Here is a 22,221-nt window from a genome sequence, read left to right on the forward strand (position 1 = left end):
TAAACATCGTCTAAGGAAAAAAAGCTTGCGTAATGCGACTGAGGTAATATTATCAATATGTAAGTTCCAAGAAAGGGTAGAGGAGAATGTCAAACCTAGGTACTTGTGGTTATTTACTTTATTCAGGCAAGTGCCACCGAGGGCGTAAGAAAATTCTGAAGGCTTCTTTTTTGTTGTAAAGGACATGCATACAGATTTAGTGGTGTTAATTGACATTTGCCACTCTTTACACCAATTGCACACCAAATCGAGTGCTCTGTTTAATAATAAGTGGTCTGCGTAACTGACAATTTCTTTATAAATAATACAATCGTCCGCGAAGCGCTTAATGTCACATTCAATGTTAGCAGCAATGTCGTTAATAAAGATCAAAAATAGCAGTGGGCCCAGTACTGACCCTTGGGGAACACCGGAGGTGACAGCTACAGACCTGGAAGGGGTGTTATCTACAATAACATATTGTGTTCGATGTGATAAGAAGTTTTTTATCCATGCAGTAATCTGACCACCTCCGATTGCAGCCTCCAGTTTTGCAACTAGTTTTACATGGCTTACACAATCAAACGCTTTACTGAAGTCGAGGAGGATCATGTCTGTCTGGCTTCGGTTGTTTAGGCTGAGCGCAAGGTCATGGACCACTTCGGTTAGTTGTGTGACCGTTGAGAGGCCACTTCTAAAGCCGTGTTGTTGAGGTATTAATGTATGTTCTTGCTCGAGAAATGTAGTGATGTGTTTGAAGATAATATGTTCCAATATTTTACAAGATGTGCTGATAAGTGAGATTGGCCTGTAGTTGGAAGGTTCGTTGCTGTCGCCGGATTTATGTATTGGAATCACCTTCGCTTTTTTCCAGTCATCTGGTAGTTGTGCGGACTCGAGTGATTTGCGGTATATAATGGCAAGGTATTGGCTACACCATTCTGCATACGTTTTTAAAAATTCGTTTGGGATATCATCTGGCCCGTTAGCTTTCTTGATGTTGATATTAAGCAACAGATTAAGAATACTGGCATTCGTAATGCTTAATGAATCGATTGTTTTAGGTGGGCAGGGTAGGGAGGGAAGTAAGCCATTGTCTGAAGTGAAAACCGAGAAGAAAAATTTGTTAAATGTGTTTGCTCGAGCCGTTTTCTCTTCTAGAGACCGTTCGGGTGACACTCCTAAACACGGGCGAAAGTATTTCCAAAACCTGTGTGGATTGTTGGTAATGAAGTCGGGGAATGTTGTGCTGAAATAGTGATGTTTTGCATTTTTTAACTTTCCTTTGAAGTCAGCGAGAGCGGAGGTCAGATTGTCTTTCAGAGATTGATTCGGCCCTTTTCTTTTAATAGTATGTCTAAGTCTTTTTACTTTACGCTTCGCTTGAAGGACCTCACGCGACATCCATGGGTTTTTCTTTTGTGGTTGGCAACGTTTCATCGGGATGAAGTTTGTTGTGCAGTGTAGCACGACTGACTTAAATTGATGCCACAAAGTGTTGACGTCACAACACGTTTCTGAAGCTGCTTGGAGAAAAGCATCAAACTCGTGTGCCAGGTGAGTGACAATACAGTCATGAGCTGCTCTGCGAAAATCAAGTACAGCACGCTCCAGGTTTAGCTTCTTTATGTTGCCTTCAAGGGAGAGCTTACATTTAGGTATGTCGTGGTCCGATATACCACCGACTATTGTCATCTCAATTGCGTGAAGTGGGAAATGGTTACTTATGAGTATGAGATCAAGTATGCTATTCGTAGAACCTTGTGAGCGAGTTGGCTGGTCGACTACCTGGTTGAGGTTGAAGTTTAGCATTAAATCGGTAAGTGCTGCGGATGTGGCTGAAGTGTAGTGCATGGTACTCCAGTTCAGATCAGGTAAATTGAAGTCCCCCATGAGGATCACTCTACTAGTACGAACATGGAATTGCATATACTCCTGCAAAGCAAGCACGCCTTCGGATCCACTAGTAGGGCTTCGATAGACGCAACCAGTAAATATACCGGTATCATTGTACAATATTTTACAAAATGCAGCCTCCGCGTTGGAGACTTCGGGGAGTGGAATGACTGGGATATCATTCTTAAGAAGTAGGGCCATGCCACCACCACGAGACAGCCTATCTTTACGGATAACAGAGTAACCTGGTGGAGATATCTCGTGATTGAAGATATCTGGGGATAGCCAGGTTTCAGTGATGGCCACTATATCCGGATTGTGTTCAAGTAACAGTCCTTCCAGGAGTTCTACCTTGTTTACTATGCTTCTCGCATTTATGTTAAGCACTGTTAGGGTCTCAAGTTTCTTTGTTAGGGTCTTAAATTTGTTTGACTTCGGGTTGATGGACGATTTCTTTCTATGTTTTTTTGTAGTGACACCCTTTCATTTTTTTCCTGATCCCAAACGAATACGCGATCATTAATGTAGAGCTTATCATAGGATAAAGAGACCTTTTCGTGTTTTTCCCGATTGGGTTTTGCACTATCCCAGAGTTTTTTTCTAGTCTCCCGCATTTTGTGGCTGAAATCCTCTCCGATAGACAAGTTGGAGCCTTTGAGCTTGTAGCCTTTTCGCAATATTTGAGTCTTATGTCTAGTGTCGAGAAGCCTGAATATGATTGGTCTGGTTTTATTTCTTGAATATCTACCTAAACGGTGGATGTGCTCAATACCAACGGGTTCCAGACCAAGGGCGTTCTTAATTATGTTGTTGTTAATAACGCACTGTTGATTGACGGTGCTTTCATCACTTTACCTCGGGCGAACTTGTGCCCGACAAACAGCACTAGAGAGCCTCAGTAGAACGTCCACAGTCTTTTCGCAAGAGACCCGCACCTCTTCTTCTTCCCTCGTGTCCCGTTCTGATGACATGTTGCTCCGATTGCGCGTGCCTTGCGGGCCCGTGTTGCCCTCTTCACGGCCGCTATCTTTCGCAGGTAGCAGTAAACAGCTGGACGGACGCAGGAAGCGGCTGGCACACGTAATTTGAAATCATCTTGCGTCATTGTCCCCCTTCCAAGAGTGCATCGTCCCGATGCTCATACAGAGGGCGGTGGTTTCTAGACTGTCATGAATTCGCAATGCATGTAGGCGGAAGCAGTTATTGCCTGTCGTAGTAGGGTTTCATTCGGACGACATGGACGATTTCTGTTCGATGCCACCGTCGTGATGAGGTTACTTGACCTTCTGAAGCAACTTGGTAGTTCAAGGGACTAATTCGGCGAATTATCCTATACGGGCCAAAATAACAACGAAGAAGCTTCTCGGATGGGTCGCACATCCATACGGGAGTCCACACCCATACTTTGTCTCCAGGTGCATGCTGGACGTCTCTTCGTCGCAAGTTGTATTGGTCCGCATCGGTTTGCTGTTGCTGCTGAATGTGGTGTCATGCCAGCTGCCGTGCTTCTTCAGCTCTTTGTGTGAAGTCGCTGATGTCATTGTCATTTTCGGAGGTCTCGTATACTGGTAGCATTGCATCTAAGGTAGTGGTGACAGTCCGGCCAAAACCGAGTTGGAAAGGTGTCATTTGAGTCGTCTCTTGCACAGCGGTATTGTATGGGAACGTTGCATATGGTAGTATCCCGTTCCATGTTCGGTGCTCCATGTCCACGTATATTGACAACATATCAGTAACCATTCTTTTCATTCGTTCAGTCGGTCCATTTGTCTGCGGATGATATGGGGTGGTTTTTGGTGACTGGTGTGCGTCAATTTCATAATGACCTGTGTCAAGTGGGCAGTAAATATGGATCCTCGGTCCGTGATGAGAACTTTAGGAGTGCTATGCCGTAGTACTATGTTAGTGACAAAAAACTGCTACTTCACTGGCCGTTGTTCCCTTGACAAGAGACCCTGTCTCGGCATATCAAGTTAGGTAGTCAGTTGCAACTACGATCCAACGCTCTCCTGATGACGATATGGGAAAGGGGCCAAGTAAGTCCATTCCCACTTGTGTGAATGGAGTTTCTGGTGGCTGTATCGGTTGTAGCAGACTTGCTGGCTTGAATGGTGGTATTTTACGTTTCTGGCAATCCCGGCAAGTTCTTACGTAGTGTTGTACAGAATTTGATAACTTTGGCCAGTAATACTTCGTGCGGATGCGTGCGAATATCTCGAGTCATAACTTTGAAGGTATCACGAGCAGAAATGTCTCTGCACTATGTTCAAGATTTCTTTTGTACAGGACATTATTTCTCAGGACGAACGACGACAAGCTGCGGACAAAAGCTCTTGGAACGTCGACAGGGTGTCCTTCTAGGTAATCAATGAAAAGGTGTAACTCCGCGTCAGATCGCTGATGCTGAGTCATTTGCGATGTTCTCACAGCTCCTAGGAACGGGCAATCCTGTCCATTTTCCCGAAGCGTAGATTTCGTGTATTAAATCGGTGCACATGACAAGCAATCAGCATCACTGTGCTTGTGACTAGACTTGTATATGACATTTATATTGCATTCGAGCAGTCGTAGACTCCATCTTGCCAGCCGTCGAGATGGGTCTTTGAGATTCGCCAGCCAGCACAACAAATGATGGTCGCTGATAGCTCGGAATGGTCGGCCATATAAGTATGGTCTAAACTTGCTGATTGCCCATATCACCGCGAAGCATTCTTTTTCTGTTGCTGAGTAGTTCACCTCAACCTTCGAAAGCGTTCGACTAGCATACGCAATGACTCGTTCCTCTCCATTTTGCCACTGATAGAGGACGGCACCGAGGCCTAAATTGCTTGCGTCTGTGTGAATATCAGTTTCGGCTTCCTTGTCGAAATGAGAAAGAACTGGGTGGTTCCGAAGACGCTTTCGGAGGACATTGAAAGCATTCTCCTGCTCATTCAACCAGACAAAAGGGGTGTCTTCCTTTGTTAGCCGTGTTAGTGGTTCGGCGATCCTTGAAAAATTTTTGGTGAAGCGTATGTAGTAGGTGCAAAGTCCCAAGAATTGACTAACAGCCTTTTTGTCTGTTGGTTTTGGAAATTTCTCCACTGCCACAGTCTTTTCATGGTCCGGGTGAAGGCCTTTTGAACTGACGACGTGGCCGAGGTAAAGAAGCTCGCGAAAGCCGAAGACATTTCTGCGGTTTTATCGTCAGACCTGCTGATATAATAGCTTTCATCACAGCCCGCAGTCGTTCTACATGCTGCTTGAAGGTGGTAGAAAAAACCACGACATCGTCAAGATAAAGGAGACAGGTTTGCTATTTCAGACCGGTGAGCACAGTGTCCATCATCTGCTGAAATGTGGCAGGTGCGGAACAAAGGCCGAATGGAAGCACTTCGAACTCGTATAGTCCGTCTGGCGTCACAAATGCCGTCTTTTCACGATCTCGTTCGTCCACTTCTGTCTGCCAGTAGCCGCCTTTGAGGTCCAGGGAGGAAAAGAATTTGGCATCTCGCAGTCTATCTAGAGTGTCATCGATTCTTAGAAGCTGGTACACATCCCACTTTGCGATGGCGTTCAGCTTTTGGTAATCAATGCAGAAGTGCAAGGTCTGGTCCTTTTTCTTTACAAGTACCACAGGCGACGCCCACGGACTTGCCGGCAGCTGAATTACATCATCTTCCAGCATTTCCTTAACTTGACTTCCTATAGCTTCTCTCTCTTTTGGTGACACTCGGTAGGGATGCTGGCAAATAGGCCTCACTGATTCGTCGACAATTATCCAATGTTTGGCAATAGATGTCTGCCGGTCTTTGGATGACATTGAAAAACATTCGGCGAATTACAAGGGTTTCTATTTGCTCCTTCTGTCTGGGCGATAGACCTGGTTCGATGTCGATGGCTGCAAGGACAGAATCCACATCTTGGAATTTCGATGTCTAAATCTCTGGAATGCTCAGGTCTGTAACTTGGACGAAGTTATTAGGGCTGGCAAAAACGGTTCTCTTTGCGACATGTTGCACCTCATTTCCAAAATTAGTGAGGAAAATGTTGGCACATCCTCCACGCAGCTGAACAAGGCCTCTTGCCACGCAGATCTCTTTTTCGAGTAGGAGACTGGTGTTGCTGTCTGCAATTCCTTCGTAGTCACTGAACGTGTCGCTTCTGACTGCGAAGGCTACGCTGGATCTTGGAGGAAGCATCACGTCGTCATCGGCAATGTAAAGGGCGTTGAATTTTTCTTCAGTGTTGAATGCTGCGACAGCGTGCTTTATTGAAAAGGAAACACGTGATTCCCGTAAGTTGATTACAGCGCCATTATCTTGCAAGAAGTCCATGCCGATAATCAAGTCTCTTGAGCACTTGGGAAGGACGATAAAGCTAGCGACATACGTGAAGCCTCGTATTCCTATTCTAGCCGTGCACTTGCCAGTGTGTCCTCCTGCGGTGCAAACTTGTGGCCCTTTCCAAGGAGTGGGCACTTTCTTCAGTTTCCTGGCAAGCTCATTACTTATTACCGAGTAATAAGTATTAAATAACGGCGCTGTTGATCGAGGTTGGTGTTGCTGGTAGGCGTATGGGGAGCTTTGATGAGTGGACAGGTACTCTTAGATTTCAAATGGACGCTCACCATTTCGAGGGCAAGGTGCGTTCACCGGAGAACCACGAAGCCCTGCCTGGCAATAGTGGCACATTCTGTACAGGTGGCCAGCTTCACCACAGTGGTAGCATAGGAGTATTCAATCAGGAGTGCGCCATACATCAGCCTTCCTGAATCTTCTCTCAGGTGGTGGCAGCGTAGTTCAAGGCATCGAGCTATTCATAGAGGGAGTGGCTGCGACGTCAGCATGTCTGGGAGTTTGCTGCAGCACATCGGCATATGAGGTGTTCGGTTGGTGCAGTAGTGGTGCTTGAGGCTGCGCACTGAGCTGTGGTTCCCAAACCACCTGTCTGACCTTTTCACGCACCAGGTCCGCCAGCGAAGAGGGCATTGGAGTGTTCTGGTTAAGCTGTAGCCTCTGAAACTCTTCTCGCACTACAGATCGCACGAGCTCTCGTATGACCTCCACGCTGTTTCCGAAGACGGCTGGAACTGTGTCTACAGAGGTAATGTCCATCTCCCGGTGGTACATCCTTGATCACTGTTGCAACTTGCTTTCCATTGTTGTCGCCTCTGAACGAAACTCAGTGACGGTGCGCGGTGGGCTCCGAACCATCCGAACCAACCGGGGCACAAGTCCCTTCTGAAGTTTTCTGGAGGGGAGGCAAGGGGGGCTAAGGTGGGCAGAGCCCCATACCAGCGATGCCGACGCCTCCCCCTCCCCCTAAAGTGTCATTATCAGAGTTCTGTCATCCACATCACCTGAGGTTTCTTTTGAATTGCCTCTGTCTTTTCACTTAGCATTTTATTGTGGCTAAAAGCTTACTGCATCGCTGTGCAGATGTGCACAGCTCTTAATTCATACTTTCACTTTATTTCTGTAAATAATGACAATAAAAGGGCAAGCACATTAGAAGCACCAGTGGTGACTACCTCATCCATATTTTCTAACTTCCACATTAAAAAAAAAAAAATTTCCAGCGTGAACAGCATGCATGCACAAGCACAATCTATTTAAATGTATGTATTGGGCCAAGATGGCAAAAGACAAATCTGGTGGAAACGGGGGAAGAAGAAGAAAAATAGAGAGATTGTGCTTTGGTTCTGTGCATACTTGTCGTGGAATGTTACATTAGCAAAGTCTATAACAGGATTGAGGTCTCTATTGTAATAAAACTGTGCTTAGCAGCCTCACAACACAGACTCCATTTTGTTCTATCGCACTTCTTCTTTATTCTCTTTTCTCACCCTGCCCCATGTCACGTTTCAACTTCTATTTGCAGGCCATCATAGGATTGCTTCATTTCTCCCAGCATTGTTTGCATCCCTCCTGGAATGGTACTTGAATATAGACATTTCCAACCACCTGGGAATGCTGGATACATGCTAATGTATTGTTTGATGTCCCTGATAGTTCTTTCAGGCAACCCATTTGCTGCTGGATGATAGGGCACAGTGAACCGTAACTTGATGTTACGCTTTTCAGCCCATTGCTGTAGCCGACGACTTCGGAAAGCAAGTCCATTGTCAATTACTTTTACATTGTCAAACATTTTCCTGTTCAAAAATGAAATTATGCTGTTAGCATCTTCTTTACCAGGTCTTGCTGCAATCATCCTGGTGCACTCATCAATGCACAACAGGAAGGCTTGTGTCTTCTTAACTCTTTCAGAATTTTTTCGTAGTTCCGCGAAGTCTAGATGAATAACTTCAGATGACGTGTTAGAATATTGTGGTATAACCATTTTTTTTTGTCGGTTGTTTAAATTTTACTTTGTTACTGGCATTTATGTTTACTAGCATTTATGACATGATAAAACATAGTGTTTTGTTTCTTGCTTCATACGAGGCCATGAGAACCTTTTTGTCAATTTCATGTGTGTTCTCCAAAAGCCATCATGGCCTCCTGATTCTGGGCTATCATGATACAGTTTCAATATTTTTGGAACCAAAGAAGTAAGAATGGCAACTCGTCCATGTTTAGTATGTTGCAAAACCTCGGTTCCTTCCCATATCCTTGCAACATTTGCCTCTTCAAGATTGGCTGGAAGTATAATGGCTAATCGCGACATTGCATTCACGTCCTTCATAAAAGCTCCCGGGCGATGAGCTACTTCAAAATCAAATTGCTGCAGTTCACCTGCCCAACGGGCTATCTTTCCTTTCAGTTCGGCCATCTGCAATATGTACGTTTCTGCTTCATGGTCTGCATATAGCTTGAACTTTGCACCTTCCAAATATGAACGGAAATAGGAGATGGCTTTTATAATGGCTAGAGCTTCTTTTTCTGTTGGGGTATAGTTCAATTCAGTTTTGTTAATTGTGTAGCTGTAGTATCCAACTACATGAAGCTGTGTGTTTGGTGGTGGTGATGAGTCTCTCTGATATAAGACTGCTCCCGTTCCATATTGGGAAGCATCGGTATTCAATTCTAAGGGCAGCGCAAAGTCTGGTAAGCACAACACAGGATCAGAAGATATTATTCAAACCAATTCTCGGTAGGCATCACCACATTCTTCTGTCCAGTCAGTTTGTCAGACAGCGACTTTTGAGAGCATAATCTTGCGTGAATGCTCTGACATTCTTGTTTCATATTCTTCATTGTTCCATCCAAAACTCTGCCAAGAAATGTCACCTTAGTTTTGAAGAACTCACTCTTCTTGTAATTAATTTTTAGCTTAGCATCAGATAACATTGCCAGAATATGACCCAGGTGTTCCTCATGCAACTTTTCATTTTTAGAGTATATGATAATGTTGTCCATGTAAACATTGCAGAAGCGTCCAATGTAGGGATTCAAAACTGTGTTCATCATCTTTTGAAACCAAATAGGTGAGTTTTCCACCCAAAAGGAAGGTGATTATATTCGTATGTGCCAAATGAAGTCGTAAATGCGGTGCATTGCTTGGTGTTTTCTTGCAGTGGCACCTGCCAAAAGCCCTTGCACAAGTCTATGCAAAAAAAAAAAAAAAACAGGTACAGCCTTCGGTTTCATTTTTGATGGTGTCAATCCTTGGCATTGGAAAAGGAATCAACAGGGTTTGGTTATTTACTGCTCTGTAATCCGTACATAGCCGCCAGGTACTGTCTTGCTTTGGAGCAATGGTGATAGGTGAAGCGAAGAGAGAGACCGACATTATTAGCATTACATTAGCATCTAACATCTTTTGTAGCTCTTTTTTTAGCCACGCCTTCTTTTCTCTTGTCGAGTGGTATGGCTTTTTTCTCACAACTGTTTTGTCGGACAGGTGAAATGGAACTTCGAACTTTGTTGTTTCCGGTGGATATCCTCCCTAGCATACCAGTTCGAGATAGAGTTGAGTGATTACACTGTCTTTCTTCAGCATCCGTTGGTGGTCTTCTTTCTTTCCTGTCTGTGTTTGGTCAGCCTCTTGATCAACAGACACCGTATCGTCCCAATAAATATTCAGTCTCAACAACTTCACATCCGGACGGGATAGGAGAAAGTCATACTCCACACTGTCTAAAACTAATGCAACCACTTCTGCCTCTTTAGATTGGTACTTTACTTTCAGGCATGCTCATTCACAATACTCTCTCTTGCTTCCATCATACCTACGCACAAGAACTGATCTCCCTCGGAATACATCTTGCGGGTTTGCGTTGCTTTTCTTAAGAATAGATACAGAAGCTCCGCTGTCTATAAGTGCTCTTGTACGTTGTCCATTAACCTCAATTTCTATATGTAACAAACTCACAGAAATCGAAGAAACAGTCTTGTTTTTTGTCATAGGGTCACACTGGGAACCCTCATTTATTCGTTTTTCTTTTTCAATCTGGGCAAACTAGGTACCTCAGGCAACGACTCTCTTTCTGCGGCATGTAACGACTTATGGTGACTTCCCTCTTGGTAGCCATTCTTTGGTAACCGTTCATGAAACCGTCCGTTTCTGGATGCTTCTGCCCCTTGGACATCCCAACGCTGCTTTGTCGTCCTCTCCATCCAATGGCAGGTGACCTCATGAAATGACTCCAGCAAAGCCTCCATGGTTTTTGGTGCTGCAGCTTGAATTTGTCGTTACAATTCCCGAGGTAGGCCATGTATTATGAGTGGTGTAACGGATTTATGTGGAAGTTCTGGCTCTGCAAGTTGATGTAGTCGACGCATTTCGGAGAAATACTCGAGCACTGCTCCAGACCTACAGCGATAAGATATAGCTTGTTCCCATCACTCGAGCGGGCTGCCATGGAATGATGAGATGAAGCTCCCCTTCCATGTGCTCCATGCATCACATTGATGTCCCGTGATACGCAGCTCGTACCGTTTTCTTGCGATGCCATTTAGAAAAAGGAGCATATGCTTCACTCTTCTTGCATCTGTGTCCCAGCCATTTTGTCGACAGGTGTAGTTAAAGAACACAATCCAAGCTTCTGAATTCCCCAACAAACCATCAAAGGGTTCAGGTTCCACAGCCTCTGTGGGAACGCTTTCTTTGAGGCTCAGAGCGAGACAAGAGTCTGAAACATTTCATTTTGCTGTAAAACTTGCTTTTGTTGAAGTTGAATCGCCTGAAGCATAACGGAGAGATCTGAATGGTTACTTGGCTCCAATGCGACTGACTTCTCTACTTGCGATATCACAAGGCGGTTGAAAAGGGAGACTTGAAAGTTTACGTTCACGGACCCTTTTTCTAAGAGTTCGTCCAAAGACATAGATGCCTTCTGCAGAACGATACACATGAGCTCACCTGTCGTCGCATCGACGGGAAGAACGACTGGCGGGTCTCCATGAAACGCGTACTTCGTGAAGACAAGGCTGTCTTTGGCTGGCCGAACAAAGAAGGTTACCCACATCATGGATTGTGACACGTTATGATGACCCTAATATGGGGCAAAGGTTCGTGTACTCAATGGTTCGGTTGGTTCTCTTAGGCGGAGCCTCCGAGAACCCAATTGAGGACAAAGCCGTTGGTTTGAACACACACACAAAGACTTTTAATCAAGCTAAAAGGAAGCATAAACTAAATAGAAGGAAACAGAAAGCATGCCTAAAATACACACTCAAGAAGACATTGCGGCAAGGAACACACATAGGGCTTGCATGAGGTTAACGAGTGCGCGAGTCCGGGCTTGCCACGAGGGCGGGGACGCGTCACAGTCTCGACGCGGCGACAAGCTGGCGAAAGGAGTGGCGCCGGTCTCACCATAGGTCGCGGCGTAAGCTGGGCGACCGGAGCGCGCCAGCTCTGGCTAGGCGAGGTAAAGCACACGGCTTGGTGGCAGGAGTAGATGGCGGCGACGTTCTGGCCGGGCAGCTGGGTGTAGAGCTCGGGCCCGTAGCCCGACTGCTCTTGTTTCGTCCACTGGCGCAGAAGCTCGAGCGCCGGCCTCGGGCAGCAGGCGGCACGACAGACGGGGCGGCGTTCTGGCCGGGCAGCTGGCGTAGAACTCGGGCCCGTAGCCCGACTGTTCTCGTCCTGCCCACTGGCACAGAAGCTCACCGGTGTTGAGGAGCTGACGGCGCGCTCGGGTAGACGGGCGACGCACAGGAACAGGTTAGCAGGAGGCCCCGGTCGGGTGAAGTCCTGGTGGGCTTGGGTCCGGAACCCAACGGCCCGTCTTCAACGCCTGCTCCGGTGGTTGACCTCCTCCTGCCGTCACTTCCTGGGACTCTCCTGGCGTCTCCCCGGCGTCTCCCCGGTGTCTCCCTGCGTGTCCTCCCGTTCTGCCAGCGCACCACGCTTTTCTTCTGGTCTGACCAATTTGGCATTCTCGGATTGGCTGCCTGACGCCCCGTGGTCTTTTCTAATTGGTTGCGTTTCTTCTTTTTGTTGTCTTTCATGCGCCGCACGTTCTCGTGCCGAACGCTCTTCGGCGACGATGTTTTCCTTCTTCCACCTCGGCGCACGTGCACTCAGTGTTGTCTGCTCCTGACCGTCCCGAACACCGCACCATGTCGCGCACCACACATCACACACGTGTACTTGTCTTCATCGGGCGACACGTTTCACCGCCTAACAAATGTTATCGCACAGCGCAAGACACGCTTGTATGTGTCGGAAGTTTCTGGAATGTTATCGCTGGTTCCATTCACTGTCTGTGACCGAACCTTGTGTAATCTGATTGCATGTAGAATGTAGAACTTTGTGGAAGGTGCGTGGGTCCCAGCAATTAGTCTAGAACATTAGACGATTGATGTATAAAAGCTGACGCGCTTGACACGTTGATCAGATTTCGATGACTGCCGATCGTGTTCGCTGCTGCCGTTGTTCGTTGAGTGTAGCCTGTTTTTGAGGGCACAAGGTCTCCCAATAAAATGCTCGTTTCGTTAATCGCTGTTCTGCTGCCTTCTTAACCGTCACTACCACGTGACATCTGGTGGAGGTGCGGGGTAGTGACGGTTAAGAAGAGAGGGGTACTGACCTGTGTACTTGTCTTCATCGGGCGACACGTTTCACCGCCTAACAAATGTTATCGCACAGCGCAGGACGCGCTTGCATGTGTCGAAAGTTTCTGGAATGTTATCGCTGGTTCCACCCACTGTCTGTGACCGAACCTTGTGCAATCTAATTGCATGTGTGCGCGACGCAAATAATGTACAACTTCGTGGAAGGCACGTGGGTCTCAGCGATTAGTCTGGAACATTCGACGATTGATGTATAAAAGCCGTCGCGCTTGATCCGTTGATCAAATTTCAATGACCGCCGATCGGGTTCGCCGCTACCATTGCTCTTTGAGTGTAGCCTATTTTCGAGGGCACAAGTTCGCCCAATAAAATGCTCGTTTCGTTAATTGCTGTTCTGCTGCCTTCTTAACCGTCACTACCACGTGACAATGGTATAAAGCCAGCTGCACCAAAATATGTAATAAAGCTGTACTTAGCAGCCTTACAACGCAGACTCCATTTTGTTCTATCGCACTTCTTTATTCTCTTCTCTCCCCCTGCCCCTTATCTTGTTTCAACTTCTTCTATTTGCAGGCCATCATAGGGATGTTACATTGACGCAGTTTATGACAGCATAGAAGCCTCTATTATGTGGATAACGCTGAGAATAGCCAGAGACTTGCAACATCAGTTGTAGTTTTCAACATGGGAAGTGGATGAAGACGTCAAGTATGATTTACCTGAAAGCATCACGACTCCCAAACTTCATGAGTTCGTCGCTCAAAAGGCTGGGAAGATGCTGCAGGAGATTGATGTTCAGGCATCGGTGAAGATAAGAATGAAGCACTCCGAACTTCAAGAACACATCATGACGCCACTGGTGCAGCTGACAGCAAGAACTGCATCGAGCAAGACCGACTCTTCCATGGACTCGTGCCTGCTAGGAATGCTTTGCCTGCAGCAGCAACACGCCGAGTGACAGCACCAACTCATGGAAAATCTTCTGACTATTACTCAAGCCCAACAATGACAAAACAAGCAGATGGTAAAGCCTGAATTCATTGATGGAGAGAACTCAATCCCAGAGACTTGGATCCAGTTCTATGAACAAGCGTGTGAGGAGAACTGGGGCGAACCATGTGATTGCATCAGGAACATGCGTCAGTTTCTCAACGGACTTGTCAAGAAGTGGTATGACATCTATTACGCTGGACATCAAGCTTTTTGGCAGCTTTTGACAAAAACCCGGTTGAAAGGTGGGACCGAGCTATTTTTTATAAATGTAGTTCGGGAAACCCCTAGAATATTTTTACGAGAAAAGGTGGCTTCTTCTCATGGCAAATGCAGAACTACTAGAGTCCACAGTAGTGCCACTGATTGTTCATGGCTTATCCAACGAACTTCAGAGGCAGGTGCAAGTAAAGTTGCCTAAAACTATCAAAGAACTGTTGCGATGCTTCAGAAACATCTGCACTGATTTTACACCACAACATGTGCGTCGGACAGATCAAACTTTCGAAAGGGCTCCATGGAGGTCTCGCGAGCTTGAAGATCCTCATGGCCGAAATCGAGTCATCAACTTAATGTCTACTAACAGCAATGACTCGGAACCAGTAGTTTCTCATTCAGAGGAAGTGCAACCAAAAAAACTAATAAAAGAGGGTGTCCAGTCCCACCTGACGACAAAAATTGAGACTGTTTTTCTAACTGCCCTTAGCCTTGTCTATATTAACCCTTTGAGGGTCGAATTGTTTTGAAGAAAACTTTCCCAGGGGGTCAAATTATTTTATTGCGGATCTTGAATGTCCAAGATGTATAAAGTCGGGAATAAATAGTAAAAAAAAATTAGGAACAGTATTTTGGTGTCGGCATCACTCAGAACTGCAAAATGTTCAATAGTATTTCAGAGTGTGGTATCCTTGAAACACGAGTCCCCGAACAGCCGCAGAGAGCGAGAATACCTCATGAGCGGCGGTGATAAACGAGCTAAGAGCAGTGCCAATCAAGATAGAAATCAACTTCCGCCGCCCCTGCGATAGCGTGCCGACAAAGATAAAAATCACGTTTCGCGCGCCTCCGTTGCAGCGGAACCGAAACCGCGTTGCCGCTGAAAGCGAGAATACCTCGCGAGCGGCGTTATAAACAAGCTAAGAGCAGCGCCAATCAAGATAGAAATCAACTTCCACAGCATCTGCAAGAGAGTGCCGACAAAGAGAAAAATTACGTTTCGCGCGCCTCCGTTGCGATCACGCGGCGAAACCGAAACCGCAAAAGGGGTGTTGCCGCAGTCTGCGCGACGACGCGCTGAAGCTAGAAGTCAGTTATGTTTATCTCCCCAAGAAGGTAGCACGAATTTCAAACGCTTCTTGTAAGTCCTAAGAGGTGGCAGCACCTCCCAGTGAGCGTGCATCGTCATTATGGCGCGAAATTTCAAACGGAGGGTCGAAACCGTACCCGTACGGCAAAGACCTTGTGGGACAGAAAACCGCCGACGTACATGTACGGCTAAAACCTTCAAAGGGTTAAACTCAATATCAATGGAGACAATGTTGATGCATTGGTTGATAGTGGTGCATCTGTATCTGTAATAAATAAGGCTCTTGTTGAAAGTGACGAAATAATTAGAGGAAGACCGGTGCAGGTACAGAGCTTTGATGGGATGAGAAAAATATATGATGAATAGGCGAAAGCAAATATCTCTTATCAAGGCCAGAGGGCTAATGATGTTTCGGGAAGGAGGAAGCATGGTCTATTCACAGATGACTATTAATGGCGGAGCCAACAAGCGTAGAGAAGCGCTAAAACTAAACTCTTCTTCGTCATCTGCAAGGCCACTATCAGCGTCCTTTGCTTCCCACATTACCGACTGTGACAATACCGACGCCCTTGTCGTGAAGGGATGCGACTATAAATTCTTGTGAGAATGTGAGAAGGCGCACAGAGATTTGGCATTAGCCATATCATCAGACCCGGTCCTCACAATACCGGACTTCACTGTTCCATTTGAACTTACAACGGATGCATTGAACTACGGAGCAGGTGGTGTACTGTACCAACAAAGAAGCACAAGTGGCAGCGAAAGAGGAAGACAAGTGCTTGGATGTTATACTCTTATATATACTCTTATACTCTTATGCTTTCACAAAATTGGAACAAAACTACAGCACAAGTGAAAAGGAGGCATTGGCTGTTGCACTAGCGATTAGGTATATTCGATCGTACCTAAAAGGCACGAAATTCAAACTGTTCACTGACCATCAGGCACTTACTCATTTGCTGAGTAGTAATCAACTGAAAGGGCGGATTGCTCGCTGGATCAGTGAAATTCAGCAGTTTGGTTTTGAGGTGGCACACAGGAGTGGACAAGGCTTGTCAGATGCTAATGCACTTTCTTGACCTCCCATTGTTAGTAACTGTGGGAATGAGGAAAGCGTGAACTCACTTAAAATGTGGGAAAGCACAGAACAGCTGATGTATTTAGATGGAAAGTTTCACATACCGGATACACTGAAAACAAAAGTTCTCGACCTCTATCACGACGGTCCAGAGTCAGGAGGGCATGGCGGCTTGTGGTGAACATACTACAAAATGAGATTTACATAGCCCGGTATGAAGAAATATATTAGCGATTACATTAGCTCTTGTCAACTATGTCAACTGAACAAACAAAACATAAGCAGAAGACAGCATGATTCTTCCACCTCATTCAAATAATTGAACTTATTGTATGAAACAACTGACAAATTATATTCAGCTGTCGATCATGCAGACATTGCTAATTATGTTGAAAATGTTCCTTTATACATTAGCATACATCAAATGGCTTGCCATTCATACCTTTGGGAATGAAGTACCCATTTTCCAGAGCTTTAGCAACAAACACACCCTCAAAGGGCCCCTCACCAGATCTGGCCATATTGAGCTGACAAGCACAGTGCATGCAATGCATGCTAACGATTGTGTCTACAAAATATTACGCCATTATGCGCCGCATAAACAGCTAAAATTTCGAGCCAAATGCCGTGCGCCCTTCTCCTCGCGGGCACGGCGCTCCCTGCTGGAGTGTGCATCAGTCGCATAAGTGCACCTACATAGTTTGCAGTGCTGTAATGTCACCCACAGGGACACATGACTTTAAAAATTATTCAAGGCAACAGCAGTTATTTGCTTGATCTGTTGCTTCAATAGAGGAAATAAAGTTTAGATAAATAATAAAACATACAAACCAAATGTCTGCATGTCTTTTCTTTAAATTTGTATTGTAGCAAAAGAGATGTACTTCCATTCCATTTGCTTGTTCCTACGAAACTGTCATTTTCTACTGTGTTTCAACACACAATCATGTTGTTTGATCCGTTCACGTCTACCTCAGTGTTCATGTGGCAGTCAAAGTGGCAAGGTGGCCTAGTCGGTTGCTGGATCTAGAATTCATGTTTGCAGCGTGGGTTTGAAAAACACTTACACAAAAGGAAACAAGTGTGCTTGTGCGCATCTCAAGTGTGCTGGATGAGCAATTGTCCAGTCTGCTTGTTTCCTTCTGGGTAAGCGTTTTCCAAATCCATGCTGCAAACATGCGTGCAAGTTCATGTGGCACTGACTTATCATACTGCTAGTCTGATACCAGCGACGATGCAGTGTATCGCAGTAAGGATCCACGAGCTGGACCAGCCTGTCTAAACGTGCGCACATCAAGGAATCCAGTTCGCAGAAGCAGCCGGACAACAATGCAGGTGCTATCGTGCACAGCTCGCAAGATCGTGCGCTGAGCGAAACGAAACATTGCAACAGCTCAGTCTCACACGTGAGACGATCACTGGAAATACGTTGCACAGGAAAAAAACAAGTAAACATACAAACAAAAAACCAACAAGGCGGGGACTGTGACATGTACATGAGGTAATCCTCCAGCTCTGGTATGAGAGAATGCAGGGAAGTTTTGCTTGCGGAGGCTAGACGGGGCATATGGCGAGAGTCAGTGTTGGTAGTGAAGCTCACCTCCTGAAATCATGGGTTTGCGACACTTTGTGTTTCTGTCTCTGTTAATAATGAACCTATTTGAAAAATTCTTGTGGTAGGACGCTTCCTAGAGGACACGTAAGAATTGCCAGTGTACAACTAAAATTTTCTATGCATTGATGAGTATTTACCTCCCATTGACGAGTATAGTAGTCATGAAATTTCTTACCAATGTAACCTATGATGACTATACTTGTCCTATTGCATCTAGTTGCAATTTCTAATACTAGATGGCCACACTCGTCATGTTGTGCCATTTGTGCCCCGCCTTTCGTTATATTGTCGCCTCTGATACTCCCACATAAAACATGGCTGGCCCCTCAAAACGACGCAATGAAAGCATACATAAAGCAGAGTATTTTGACAATTCCTCATTAGACGACAGTTCTGTAGATCTGTAGTTCTGTTCTCTAAACAGGACAGTGCTCTGTCCTGTTTACTCGCTCGTGCTGTGTTGCGCTGTTCCTGTTTTTATTCTAAAGTTCTGTAGAATTTTGCGCGGGAATGGATAGTGATGTTTTCTCATCTGAGGAGTCTAAACAGAGTGGAGTTGACCTCTGTGCCGCACCCTGCTTCGAAGTCTACGATGTGAAGATGACCTACTAACTGCTTTAGGGGCTGCGGAAAAGTAGCTGCTATTCATGTGCATGTATTTTGCACCATTTAGGTTCTTTTTCTTCTTATTCTCTTTTTTCATAGTGTACCGAGTTGCAAAACACTTTTTTGCAAGACACTAGGGCCATGTAGTGAGGCTATATTCAAACAATCTTTTTACGCAATTTGTGAAATAAAGGAGCCCCACTGAATTTAAACAATTGGGCCGTTTTATTCAGGAAAAAAAGAAAAGCTCCACAAATTTAGGGAGAAAAAAATTTCCGGTAAATTCGGTAACATTTTTTTTCTTTTGCGTGCTAGGAAAAGGGTTAAAGCTTTCTGGCCTTCAAGCTATCTCTGCGCATGGAAGTACAGCATTGAGCATGTGTGTGCAAATTTTAACGACAGAGTGCGAGAGAGACGATGCAGTCGACGGTCAACTTTGCTTCTTTTTCTTTACGAAAGTGTGAGACAAGCACTTGTTGGATTTGTAATCTGTCCTCCCCCATCCCTTGATGTTGTTGCTTATCGTAAGCAGCTCAGCGAAGTGTTCTGAAACAATCACATTAACTACAGCTAGTCTAACCCACACGTGCATGTCGCTTCTCACATGATGCTGCTGCCTTTATGTCTCGGTTTCCACCCAGCTGTCTTTATATCATTATCATTTATTATTATAATTTATTATCAATATCATGTCATTGTCGTTACGTCTGTTTCAGCTGCAATTTTCTTTGACGTCTGTACGTGTGAAAATATTGCCACTCACTGAAAAAATTTATCAAGACTGACAACCACTTGTATCTCTTGCAGCTACGAGCCGAACGAGATAGCTGCAAAGGTGGATGAGCTGCGTGACCTGCTGCAGCAGCAAGGCCACCTGCTCGATTTCCCAGCTCCCAAAGACGAGGCGGGCCGCTCCATGTAAGCCTTGCTTGGTACACAACCACTGCAAATGTCCCAGTAATTAGTATTTCAGAGTTACCGCCAGCTTCTGATCTTAGGCAAGAGCAGTTACACAAAAGGTGGCAGACTTTCAAGACCTTGCAGAATCGCAGCCCAATTTTCAGCAAAGCTGTTGTTTTCAGGCACTTGCATTAAACATTTCAGTTGCCTGTAGTAAAAAACCACACACTCTAAAACATTGCCTGTGTGTGCCTAACCTGCCCGGAATGTTTCTTGCACTTGTATCGCCACATTAAGGGCCAACTACAACATCTTGGGCCCCATAGACGACCTAGTTTCAGGTAATGTTGATGTAGAGCTGCCTCTGTGCAAAATGTTGCGTTTCAAGTCCTAGTGGATGCGTCACGAAAAAGCTTGCAAATGATACATTTCTTGTGCAGTAAAGCAATAAAATGCCGTTGCACAACCGTTTGCCGTAAGTAATGCACGAGCCAGAATGTGCGACTCCTTGGCATGACCTCAGAGATTTTAGACAGTGCCCACACTGCACTGATGAACCTCTGAGGCAACATGCCAGCATTTACACCATATCCACTGACTACTAGGGACATGCATTGCCTGCGATTTAGAGGTTGCAAATATGTAAATTTCTAGCTCTGTAGCATTCTCAAGATTGTTTAGTACTATGTACAGTCAGTTGCAAAAGTCTAGAGACCATGGCATCGTCAAAAAAATGTAATTTCTTCTTGCACAACCATGCAATGTGAAATTGTAATAATGCATGACACTGGTCAAGTGGGCACACATAGGCAGTGCCATTTGATTCCAGCCTTTATGCCTAGGCTGCACCTTTGCTCCTTAATCTTTTGCACTCGTCTCTGTTATTAGTACTCATTTACAACCAAATTAGCTAAAGTGAAAATTTTATTCACTAACCAAGCTTCTACTTGGCTTTATTTTCTTCTTCCACTTATAGTCAGAGCTGATGGGTGCCCTTAAATATTTTTAGCTTGCTGCAATACATGCCTATTACAGAATAAGGTAAGGCGTTCTGTTTCTGTGTCACAGTCATAGCAACAGACCTACCCATTTTCATGTGCCAAGTATTACGCCAACAAAGAACAAATTAAAACTGAGCCTGATCAGCAGGACCACAAATGGAATTGTGAGCAGCTACTTTTAAATCGAACCTCCTGCACAATGGGTAAAAAATTGAGACAAATGATGGTCCCAGCACTGAGCCTTGTGGTCTTCCTGATAGCACTAGTTTTGAATGTGAATGGTTACGACCCGACATTGTGCGGTGTGCTCCCATTGCCAGGTGTTCTAAAGATGACAACACGAGTGCGGTCAGTGCTTCCAGTCACCCTGTCATCTTAAGAACACAAAAATTGGGCCTGCCTTGATCAGCCAGGTGCTATGGTCACTGTCATGTGGTGCGTGGTGTCCATGGTGCTGCGCGGTGCTTAGCCGAAATGATGTGACGATGAAGAGGCGCTGATGCTGGCATATGGGGAACAGAATAAGAAAGAAGACTGGAAATGACAAAAAAACTAATTCAGCCAATTGTGAAATAACACGCGAAGAATGAGAAAAAAATCAAAAAGTGCTGGGAGAAGCTTGTGTAGCAGCACGGAAGCAGACAATGCCAGGCTGCAAGAGCTCATCGGGTTCTGGTCCCGAAGCCCAGCGGCTGGCTGGCTACTCCATCTGCCTCGTGATTCTTAACACTGTTACGCAGAGCGACAAAGGGACAGGACTTGAGCGAGAAAACAACACACGACATTTGAGCGTCAAACTATCAACTGGTTTATTCTACCGAAAACGAAGCTATACGCATGCGCAGGGGTGCTCTTCCCGGTCTACCTACGTCCTCTATTGTCAGTGATTATGCTAATCTCTTTATTGCTGAGTAAGATAGATGGTGCGCTGATACATGAACCCTGTGGGTTCATCTTGATGTTGTATGCTTCCACGACTTCTTTTTCTTTGCTACCTACTTTTCAGCAGAATCACCATCTTGTGCAAGATAGCCTTGCACTTGCGTGAAGTGCAATGAGTGGCTTTGTGCCATGGCGCTTGTATCAGGCAGCAGTTCTAATGATGTTTACGCAGTTTGTAATTTATGCACCTGCCTGTTTGGCCCATGTAATTAGCCCTGCATGACCAAGGTATCTTGTAGACCACTCCCGTTGCGCATTCAATAAATCCTTTGTCGTCGTTTATAGTGCATGCATTCTAGGTGTTCCTTTCTCTGGTCATTCCATTTACTTTTGCGCACAATCCCTTTAGCTTTTGTGGTGCTGTGAGAACCACTCGTATGCCATACCTACCAGTTACTTTCTTCAGTCGATGTGAAACAATGTGCATGTAGGGCATGGTTATGAAAGGTTTGCCCCTCGCATCTTCCTTGGGACCTTGCTCACCAGGACTTCTTTGAAGCAAAGCATTCATGATGGAAGCTATGAAATGGTGCGGGTATTTACTCATCTTGAAGCGCTTGATCTGCAGCTGAACACAATCTTCAACAGTGTGTTCGCATGGCTTCCTTGTAGCCTCCAGCAGGCACGCAGTAGCAACGCTTCTCTTCACTATTTTTCTGTGCCCCGAGTCATATAGCAGAATTTTTTTTTTCACTTCTAGTCTTGTAGGTCCAGCGTGTGTGCTGGTTGTCAAATGTTAATTTCAAGTCTAGAAATTGAAGGCAATCCTTGTGCGGCAGTTCGAACGTAAATTGCAGCCCGCTGTGTTCATTGTGGAACAGCCGGAGCATCTCATCCTTACAGCTCTCAGTAAATTTTGCTGCAGGTAGACAGACAAGGAAGTCAGGAAAAAGATGTTGATCCATAAATATTTTCACAAACAATGGTTAAGTTTGTTAATTTTCACTTTTCCTTCCTGTTTG

The 22,221-nt window shown here is 45.4% G+C and overlaps 1 protein-coding gene across 8 annotated transcripts in view; it reads left to right on the forward strand.

The window, feature by feature from the left end:
* LOC135896760 (SRRM2 protein homolog rsr-2-like) overlaps nt 1–22,221 on the forward strand; it is a 249,410-nt gene that overhangs the window by 26,911 nt on the left and 200,278 nt on the right. For all 8 annotated transcript variants that reach the window (XM_065425259.2, XM_065425263.2, XM_065425261.2 and 5 more), the window contains exon 3: nt 19,224–19,334. In XM_065425259.2, coding sequence (XP_065281331.1) covers nt 19,224–19,334 — 111 coding nt within the window. The remainder of the gene's footprint in view (nt 1–19,223; nt 19,335–22,221) is intronic.

Source organism: Dermacentor albipictus, chromosome 2 (assembly GCF_038994185.2).
Source record: "Dermacentor albipictus isolate Rhodes 1998 colony chromosome 2, USDA_Dalb.pri_finalv2, whole genome shotgun sequence".
Taxonomy (NCBI): domain Eukaryota; kingdom Metazoa; phylum Arthropoda; class Arachnida; order Ixodida; family Ixodidae; genus Dermacentor; species Dermacentor albipictus.